At 37.5% G+C, this 10,343-nt stretch overlaps 2 protein-coding genes across 2 annotated transcripts; one reads left to right on the top strand and one right to left on the bottom strand.

The window, feature by feature from the left end:
* Position 1: 1 nt before the first annotated feature.
* LOC117793430 lies at positions 2–5,528 on the top strand. The gene is made up of 4 exons (XM_034633742.1): positions 2–421; positions 516–551; positions 2,397–4,089; positions 4,760–5,528. Exons 1-4 carry the CDS (start codon positions 227–229, stop codon positions 4,933–4,935), a joined length of 2,100 nt encoding a protein of 699 aa, XP_034489633.1. The 5' UTR covers positions 2–226; the 3' UTR covers positions 4,936–5,528.
* A 2,653-nt stretch (positions 5,529–8,181) lies between these two features.
* On the bottom strand, positions 8,182–9,042 carry LOC117788966 (protein quiver). The gene is made up of 3 exons (XM_034627929.1): positions 8,889–9,042; positions 8,560–8,733; positions 8,182–8,493 (listed from the first exon to the last, which is right to left on the bottom strand). The coding sequence occupies exons 1-3, from the start codon at positions 8,953–8,955 to the stop codon at positions 8,270–8,272; spliced, it is 465 nt and encodes a 154-aa protein (XP_034483820.1). The 5' UTR covers positions 8,956–9,042; the 3' UTR covers positions 8,182–8,269.
* Positions 9,043–10,343: the final 1,301 nt, after the last annotated feature.

Here is a 10,343-nt window from a genome sequence, read left to right on the forward strand (position 1 = left end):
ATTTTGCAGCTTCCTGCTGCCTGTTGGTTGTTGCCTTGTCGCGTTGTTGTTGCTGCCTGCGCTGACTGGACTACGACCAGGTCGCGAATTTTGAAATCGCTCATTTCACGCTGTCATTAAACTAGAACTAGATAAAAAGAAGAATTATAAAAACGTTGCATTGAATGCATGCCATATAACGAATCTCGATCACGTTCGTTTTCCTTTTGTATGTGCGCCAGTCAAGATGAGTGGCAGCACCAGTACCAACAACAGCATCAGCAGCAACAACAACAACAACATCAGCAGCAATAACGAAGTTCCAGAGGATTGCTCATTGTTTAAGTTCTACATGGAAAAGTGTTATGTGCTGCCGTCGGAGCTTAAGAATGACATTATCTATTGCCAGCGTGCATTGCGCGATTTCCTCAAAGTGCACGGGGTAAGTAACAGTAGCAGTACAAGTAGAAGTAACAGAAAAAGCAAAATCAACCTGTGACCGTTGGCTAATTTCGATTCCCGTCTCCCATCTCCAGCTGGTGTCCGATGTGTTTAAGGAGCAGGCCGATGCGGTAAGTTGCTAAAATTGTGCATTTTGAAAATTATGTATTATACACATTTTCTTTGTTTGGAGTACAACAAAAAAAATGTGCCCAGCACAACATCAGTGGTAACTGAGGCCGAGGTGGCGGCAGGGTTGTCAACTCAACTCCAACGAGCATAATCCGTACTTCAATTCACTTGGCTCAGTAGCCTAGTCCCCTTCTGACCATAATGGCAACCACACGTCAACAATCTGCAGTTTGTGCGCTTGATTAGCGGTGAGCCCGTGTCAGGAGCTCATATATATATATATATATATATATATATATAAATGATTTCCAGAAATAAGCACAATGGGGGAAATCGACTTATCATCGATTCCTACAGCAGTGGATACACTTTTTGAGTACACAGTTAGGTCCTTATAATTAATATGAAGAAGCTCCCCATGCAATTGTTATATTTTCCATTTTTCTATTTTTCTTAATTTTTTTTTTTTTATTTTTGTTTGGATTAAGTTTATGATGATTGAGTCCGTTTTCTCCATAACAAGGTGCTCTACTTAATTTGTGCACTTCTATATGTATGTGCATTTACGTATGTAAAAACTAGTCGGAAAGGCTATAGTCGAGATTTTGACCTTAGAAAGGATACCCGTTACTTATGTCAATATATATAAAAGTACATTGCAGAAATTAATTGTATTATTTTGAAAACATTAAATCGCCATAACTGCCGAGCTGGACGCGATTCAGTGGGATAATAGACAATACTAATAGATAACGTTAATTATTACAAAAAACGTATTATCTTAAGAACTGTGGATGTGGTGGCTTTTCCCCATTTGCGGGGGCGTGGCTTAAATTTGAAACAAACTTGATCTGCGTGGGGTATATAGAAATCTGTGTGCCAAATTTGGTTACTTGATCTCTTATAGTCTCTGAGATCCTTTTGTTTATACAGACGGACAGACAGACAAACGGACAGACGGACATGGCTATATCGACTCGGCTGTTGATGCTGATCAAGAATGTATATACTTTTTAGAGTCAGATATGCCTCCTTCTCCCCGTTACATACATTACAACGAACATAATATACCCTTCTACTTATTTTTTAAGTAACGGGTATAATAAAAGGTTATTAATAAGTGTACATTATTTGATATATGTATGTATGTATTTTCAAAAGTGAAGTTCTATTATAAATGGGTAAATAGTAATTTTCCCTATCATTTTGTGGTTGTATAAATTAATAGTTTGCTTCAAATTTGAATAATTGGATTAGTCGTTACGAAACGAACTAGAATTTGACTGACATGCTTTTTGAGGAGAGACAAAAAAAGAAACAAACTAAACTCTTTTTTTTATAGCAATATCCAAATATGTAAAGTAGGGTGCATCGATTTTTTTTTTCGTAAACCAATTCGTAATCTATGGTCAATTCTAAGATAATATCACCAAGAAAAGATTGTTCTAAATTCTATAACTCGTCATCGCTTTTTGAGTTAAAAAATTTTGTTTTTAGTCCTTGCATGGACGAAAATCATGTTTAAACTGGTCCTTTGATTCTAAAAAAAATTTGTAAGTCCTGGTCCTTACAAGAGTTTTGATACCAATCTTTCCAGGATCGGACTAAAAACACTAAAGACTTGCGAATAATAACATAACTTAAAAAAAAAATACATTTTGCAACTCAATAAACGGGAATCAGGAATTGATTTTAGAACTATGGTTGCTTGGTGAAAACATCTTAGAATTGACCGTAGATTACGAATTTGGGTTACCATTTTTCCATATTTTTTGGGTCCAAACAAATCATGCATAATGTATATTAACAATTTAAAAAATGTTTAATTTTCATGACATCTGCAGGATCCAGTACAGATGCAGCGCATACTGGATGAACTGGAGGCGGAGGTGTACGAGATCAATGCAGAGCAGCAGTATTTGATGTTGCGCCTAGACGAAGACTTGGACTTATTTTACAAGAAGCTGGAGGAAAACAACATCCAGACCGTACCTGAGTTGGGCAATGAGTACATCTCTAGCCTCATAGTGCCTTTAATTGGCGATGCCAGCTACAAAATCTTTCCGCAATCGGTTCTGATGCGCGATAATGAGGAGATGCTCATCCGTAAGCATTTTCTCATTTCTCAGGATGAAGATGCTGGCATTGAGCCGCTCAAGCTTAGCGAGCTCGACGACAATGTCCCTCTATTGCTAGTCAATCCACAAACTGAGACTGGTGACCGTACTGCTGGTGATCTCAAGCCTCTGACTAGCGATGGAATCGGTGAACTTAAGATTTCGCAACCTTTGGACGTGCAACCTGATGCCGTGCTTAAATCTGACGGCATCTTACCGACACTTTTGTCAATGTCATCACCACCATCAGAGATGCAACAAATGGAAACCTTGGTCAAGAAGGAGCAGCAGCGTTCGTTGCTGATACCGCGCGGAATCCTGCCTGCAACCGAGGGTCAGTGTGCATCGATATCTTCACAGCCACCGCCATTGGCTGTGTCCAAGCAGCGTGCGTCACGTGCAGAAGTCAAGCAGCCAATGAAACGCATATCGACTTCACCGCCGCCCCTGGCGCCAATTACAAAGATCATACCAACAGCGACTGCGACTGCAACACCGACTGTGACGGACTTTGAGGGGGTCGCTCAGAGTCGCATGAATCTGCGACAAGCACTGCGGCGTGCTCGCAAGACTAAACAGCAACCGCGCAAATGTGATGAGGAGGATGCTCTGGAATTGCCCAGTGATAAGGGAACTGAGCAACCGCCGCCACAGCTTAACAGTATGGCCAACAAAAGCAAAGCTGGTAAAGTGATGGAATCAGCTGGTGCTGGAGCAGCTCCAACTGCTGCACCAACAGCAATGATAGCCAAGAAGTCAGCGCAGCAAGCACCAAGTAAACAGTACAAAACGCGTAATGCGTATGGAGCAGGACGAAAGACGACTTCACCGCCACCACTATCAGTGGCACCACAGCAGGCATCGACTTCGGCAACGGCAGCAGCAGCAGCTGCATCATCCGCCACCAGAGGCTCTTCGGGCTCGTCTGGGTCCTCAGATGATTTACATCAGGAGCTAGAGTTGGAGCAGCAACGTCTGTGTGCCTCGGCGGCGCAGTGGCGTGATGAGCCGCGTGAGACGCGGGTGCTGGCAACCGAATATGGACAGGAGCAATTCCTAGGCCTCTTTGGACTCTATACACATGACATGGTCAAAAAATTGTGCCAGCGCCATTCGAAACGCAAGCGTCGAACCGTACAGAATGCAAGCGGCGTGGACTTTCACTATGGTCAACAGCTGGCCGCCATCGATGCAGTGCGTCAAAAGAAGATAAAGGACAAGCCAGAATTTCTCTTATCGCCCAAGGAGAAGCGTCTGCAGGCCAAGAAAGCGCATAAAGCAAACGCCGTTGCTAACGCTGCTGCTGCAGCTGCCAACCGCAAGAGCAAAAGTAAAACGCCTGAAAAACTGGAAGAACATCTGGGCAACGGTCAGACGGAAGTCGGCAAACAGAAGTGCAAGGAGTGCCGAAAACGTGCGGGTAAGTCGACATACTGGTCCCCTGACATATACGGATCTTATCAAGACTCAAAAATAATTGTACGCAAATTTGTTTTTTTTCTATCTGCATTTTTTTTTTCAATATATACCATATATTGAATCAAAATTTACAATTTTATAATATAGTTCTCTAGTTTTATGTTTTGTAAATTTCAATTTATATTATTTTTTTCAATATAACAATTTACACATGAATTAATTAATCGGGTGGACAAAATTCAATTGACGCAGCTGCACTTTTTCCTTATTTTTGCTTAATTTAAAACCAATATAGAATAATAATAATGAATATCTGCATTTGATGATAAATTAATTCATGTGATAATTATTTATATTACTAAAGCCTAGTCAAGAGGTTTAATTACTATATTCGAGATTTTTTAAAGTAAAATGATATAGATATAAATGTCAAGTTTAAAAATATCTCTTTGATAAAAGTTAAGAAGACATTGAAAAACCAGCCCTATGTATGCTAAAGATACCAAATACATGAATACACCCTTGATGTTTCATTTAAAAATCTTTAATTGTCTCATGCTTTGGCTGTTTTCAGATATGTGCATTGCACATTTTGTTATCCGTATCCTTATCCTTTGTACTGGTACTAATGAATTGTTTATAGACTCGAACTAAAGCAATTTTCTTTGCAGACAATTTACTGATGTGCCAGAGCTGTCAGGGTTACTATCATATGGACTGCCACGAGGATGTCAAGGGAAAGACTCAGTCTCCGGTGCAGACGCAGATTCAGACACAGCTGACTAGCCGTTGTCCACAGTGCAAGCGCGACTGGACGTCGACGGCCAGGGCTAAATGTTTTTCTTAATAGTTGCTAAGAATTGTTTTACATATGTATATCAAAATTGGCGATGGATTTTTTTTGTGCGCTGTCACGCAGTTTGTTGTACAGTCTATTCTGATCGTTGTATTCTCCATATGTTTGTACATATATTTCTATAATTTTTCTTTTGCTTCAACCTCCAAAATTATCCGGTCGAAATTTCCAATGAAACATTTTTATTTTTTCAACAAAGCACCAAATATTACATAAAAATCCTATGTATTTTATATTTGTGCCCATACTTTCTTTTTTTTAATTTTGAAGTCTTTAGCGCCTGTTTTTTTAATTCCACACAGAATAAGCAAGCGGAACAATCGTTATTTTATGCTCTTGCAGACAGAATTATTTTTTTATAATTTAATATATACATATGTATATTTTTTTTTTGTCTGTCTGTTGTCAATGGGGTCAATGAGAAAATGTTATTCAATAATAATTTAAAAACCTCTTACAGTTTAATCTGCTGGCTGTACCATATAATAGCTGCCATATACGATCTGCAGGAGTACTAAAATTTTCGGTAAACCGAAAATAGATGTTCTTTAATGTTTAATTGAATAAATTGTAATACTACACATGTGCACAAAGTGTAAGAATTTTAATTTATTAAGATTTTTAGTTCCTGTACTTGACAAGTGGAAAGGGTCAACTTTTAAGTTTGTCAGAAGGAGTCAGAAGGAGGCGTGGCGGACCGAAAATCAGGTCAGATCTTAGAGATTCTAAGATCCAGGACTACCAAATATTTGAATGTAAACTTCTTAATAAGGAGATAGATCAATTTTATTTCAAATTATAAAAAATACTAATTACAAAAGTAAATTTTCAGATTCCTGCTCGTTTGTTATTGTATGTACGTTAGCGTGGAGTAGAAATAAATTTTTTTTTCGCAAACGCTGTATCATCAACGGATGTTACGATTTGAAAGCAATATCTGTAAAAAAAAATCTATATTTTTTGTAGGTCATCCTGAGATGGCGCATCGACGATCAATTTTGAGAAATCAGTCAAAAACACAAAAAATCCAATTTGCGATTTAACCCCCAAAGAAAATATTTTAAAAAATAATAATTATTTTTCTTAATTAGCCATTACTTTTAGCTTTTTAAAACTGTTAAGATAGGTTAAAAAACACCAGACTTTTTAAGAGCAACATCATAAATCTATGGTTTTACGCTGAGCTTTTTAGTGATCAATATAGTTTAACGAGCTCCCATTTTATATATATATATATATATATATATATATATATATATATATATATATATACATATATATAATCATATTCCCCAATTTTATGACCGGTACTCGTATCTACTATAGTGCCAAACTATTTTACAACCTTTTCACAACCATATTATACAATTAATCAACCTAAAAAATGTATTCGAATATTTGCTAAAAATAACGCGCCTCATTCATCAATTGCTCACATTTCAGTAGAACATGTCCGGCTAAAATGTAACGGATATTGCCCGATTTTGGTATTCTTAAAAATTTTGTAAATCCCATGTTTTAGAAAGCAAACAGTTAGGGCTAAGTAAGAAAAACAATATTTATTTTTAAATAACAATCTCTTGCGATTAAATCACAGTTATGTCGAATTTTTTGAGCTTTTGACCGATTTCCTAAAATATATCGCCGATGCACCACCTTAGGATGACCTCCAAAAAAATTGATTTTGTTTACAGATATTGCTTTTATATAGTATCATCCATCGAGTCAAATTCACTCCATCCTAATGTACATACAAGTTGCAAGCTATTGAAAGTGTTTTGGCAGCAGCTTTAATCGTGTTTTGGATAAAATATAAAAGAATCTGGAGTGCCAAGAAATATTTTCGGTTGGTTTCTATTTCTGTGGCACCCCTGAATAATAAAAGAGATGGAAGCTTCTTCGAATTGCAGAATTTGTAACATTAAATTTTGTGACAAAAGTTTTTTAATAGTGTCAAGTGAATTTGCATTCTTCGTGAATGCATTGCTAGTCGCCTTTCGCTCTCTTTGAGATAGTGATTTGCTTGTATTTGAAATGACAAGCACATTTGTTGCGCAGGAATCACTTAAGCGACGTAAATTACTCAGGAGTTGATGTACACTACAGTTTCTAGTTCCATTGACAAATTAGAATTCTGCAGGATTTTGTTCAGTCATTTCAAGAGCTTGTCCCAAAATAAAATCATAGCATTTCATCCAATTTAAGTGATAATGTCTAAAATGGACGAATTTGTAAAAAGGTCGACCTCTAAATCAAACAAACTAGATTCATAGAATGCACGTTTTACTGTATTCAAGCCCCTTGTCCACGGGGACTGGGGCAAAGTGCCTTCCCCTCCTGGCCCCCCTAGCTATACCCCTGGTAGTAACCAAATAGTAACAAAGGTAAGAAAAATTGTTTTTTTACTGTTATTTTTATTTGGAGTTTTTCATTCGGAGGTCGTTTTGCTTCCTGTGCAACTATCCCAATAAGGGGTCCATATAAAAATAACAGTAAACAATGTTTTCCCCTTTTTTTATGTGGAGTTTTTCCTTCCGCGGTCGATTCGCTTCCAGTCTAAAAAGCCCGATAAAAAATTTAAGCGATAATTTTGAGTTTCGGCCCTATATCCATTCAAAATGAAACATGTACTAACTAAAATTTCTATAAAGAACATAACGATTTTCGGCCCTATATACATTCAAAATGAAACGTGCACTAACCAAAATTTCTATAAAGAACATAACGATTTATTTGTAAAGAAAAAAACACTAAAAGCGATTTTTTTATCTTTTTGTTTAGCATGCATTTAAGATTAGCCATTTTCAAAATTTTCTTTAATATTTCATCCCTGTTTAAGAATCAATTTCTGGCAACAGCGAAGAATGAGTGAGTGCGCCCGGCCCTGGTAGAAATGTAATATTAATATTTGGTCGGCTGGCAACCCGGGCAATTTAAAGGGCGCCAGCTTTAAAGTTGTGGTTAATGGGATGACTAGAGTCCATTTAATTCTTGGACTCTTGTAATTTAATATTAGAACCGGAATGTGCGTCGGATTCAGTTTGTCAATTTGCATTAATTTTGAAGTCGAAGCAGCATTTGACGGCCAACGGAAATAATATAGGCTCGGTTTTTTGCGAAGAATATATTTACTCTTACGATGGCAGGGACAAGATGCAATCTTAAGACCCCTTCTCGGTCTCGGCCCTGGGACGCCTTCGTACTTACATACATACATACATAAAAGCCACGTTATGATTACCAAAAAAATACAGCTTTACAAGTTTTATTGCCACGTTCCAACAATCAATGCCAAGCATTATGAATTATCATTAAAAATGTACATTCAAAAATACAATTTCTTGAGGACTGTAGACGCTAGAGCAGCCACAGTTAGCAATGGGAGAGGCTGACGGTACTGTTCCCATCGGCCAGTAGCGCCATTACATAGATCACCTTGACAGAAGCACATGAACACCTTTTTATGGTTGTATATGGTATCAGCGCATCGGTCCATGTTGTCATCGGGTCCTCGCTGCACGCACATTCGCTGAATGGCAAGATCGTAGTCTACAATAACAATTTAATAAAGTTGTATACATTAATGTAAGAATTAAACATTTATATAATTATTACCGTCGAGGGCGTAGGTGCCACCGCCTTCGATCACTTTGCCACACCAGCCACTGGCGCAGGGAATTGCGGCAAGACCGGGTTCCCTCTCAACATCAGTTGCATTAAATCCGAAGGGATCCTTGCAGCTACCAAGTTCGCCCCGTGAACGGCACTGATAACATCGACGTAATAGCGCTTTAAGCAAAATGTGAAAAGTGAAATTAAAATTTACAATTGCGTTACGCATCCGCACACACACCACACATACATATGCGCACTTACAGTTACGTGTGCGTGTGTGTGTTAAACAAAAGACTTCAAATAGCAGCGAACCTGATAGGCACACATACCGTCTGTTTGTATTGCATTGCTGGCAATTATAACGAATATCACAGAAATGAACACAGACGCTTGCATTTTATTTGTATTTGTATTTTTTTTTAACTAAATGAGTATTCTGATCTTATTTTTATTTATCAAATACGCTAGATGCAGTGAGAGCAAAGCAGTGATGCTAACTTGTTTCAATAGTCATGTCCAAACAAAAAACGGGCTGGCAGGCTTGGTAAGCGGACTTAAGTTAATTTTCAAATTGTGATCAATTTCCAAAATGTATCAAAATTTAGAAAATGTTTGCAGGGTTTTTTTTAGAATTTTGTCGAATTTTTGTACTGGATAAAATTATATAAAATTAAACAATTTCATCCGCTGAGGCACAACAAACTCGCAGCAATCATAAACAAAATTTATCTTCATTTTATTAAATTTCAAATCATTAAATTGTCAATTTATTTTTTTCAATTTTGTCGCCACAACTTTAAGCCCGGAATAAAAATAATGATATTTTAAACGCCTGGCAGCCTTTCAATTACGGTGTTCTTTTGATTTCATGACGGCCTCCATGGGGCTGCCACTTGGGGGGTATTCCTGAAACCGATTCGGATTGGGTTTCGGTTGAAGCAAACCTGAATTAGTTTTACGAACAACCCTTTTTGCACAGTGATTTGATTTTGGTTTCGTGATTCTAAAAAGCAGACGCGAAAACACAAATTGACATCGGAAAGTGTGAAAACTGAGTAATATAATTAGATTAATATTAATTGTTTATAATGCTTAAGCTGCAACCTTACAAATTATCAGCTCCTTTTCGTAATTTAGTTTCAATTCTCACATCCCTTTCTTAGCTGTCATGTCCATCTGGGACATCTTAAGTATTTATTCTGCATTAAATATTTAGTTATTTAATTATCAAATGTTGAAATGCAGGAAACTTTCGACATTCTCCATACTAAAATCACAACAAAATATAAGCAAACACCAAGTGTGGCCAAATAATGTTATCGAAGTGAAGGGTCTCACATAATATCGAGGTGAAATCAAAACGAAATCAGCCTCAGACCAGACTTTGCGATATCTTTTTGGGCTACTCACTTACCGTATTTTATTTTGTGTGGCAGCCCTACACATTTTGCTAGAAACATCTGTGAACAGCTGATCTGCGAAACCAAATCAGTAATGCTGGGTTCTCACTAGAGATGGACACGGGCCTTTTCGGGCTTCGTGTCCCGCGGGCCTCTTCAAAAAATCCACGGGCTTTGGGCCTGAAAATCGTAAACGGGCTTTTTTTGTTTGGGCCCGGACCGTAGCTAAAAGCCCGAAGCCCAATAGCCGCGATTTTACACTTACTTTATATATGCATTAATAAAACTTTTTCTGTGATAATTCACTGTTAATATCATTCACGCATATATATTATCGATGCGCATCGATATGTTTATCAAGTTTAATTTTTCTACCTATCAAAT

This window comes from Drosophila innubila, chromosome X (assembly GCF_004354385.1).
Source record: "Drosophila innubila isolate TH190305 chromosome X, UK_Dinn_1.0, whole genome shotgun sequence".
NCBI lineage: Eukaryota > Metazoa > Arthropoda > Insecta > Diptera > Drosophilidae > Drosophila > Drosophila innubila.

Coding starts and splice junctions, on each gene's coding strand:
- LOC117793430 (XM_034633742.1), top strand. CDS start 227: ATGAGTGGCAGCACCAGTACCAACAACAGCATCAGCAGCAACAACAAC. Junction 422..515: donor ATTTCCTCAAAGTGCACGGG/GTAAGTAACAGT, acceptor TCCCATCTCCAG/CTGGTGTCCGATGTGTTTAA. Junction 4,090..4,759: donor GGAGTGCCGAAAACGTGCGG/GTAAGTCGACAT, acceptor TTTTCTTTGCAG/ACAATTTACTGATGTGCCAG.
- LOC117788966 (XM_034627929.1), bottom strand. CDS start 8,955: ATGCAAGCGTCTGTGTTCATTTCTGTGATATTCGTTATAATTGCCAGC. Junction 8,734..8,888: donor CAATGCAATACAAACAGACG/GTATGTGTGCCT, acceptor TTTTGCTTAAAG/CGCTATTACGTCGATGTTAT. Junction 8,494..8,559: donor TGGCACCTACGCCCTCGACG/GTAATAATTATA, acceptor TTGTTATTGTAG/ACTACGATCTTGCCATTCAG.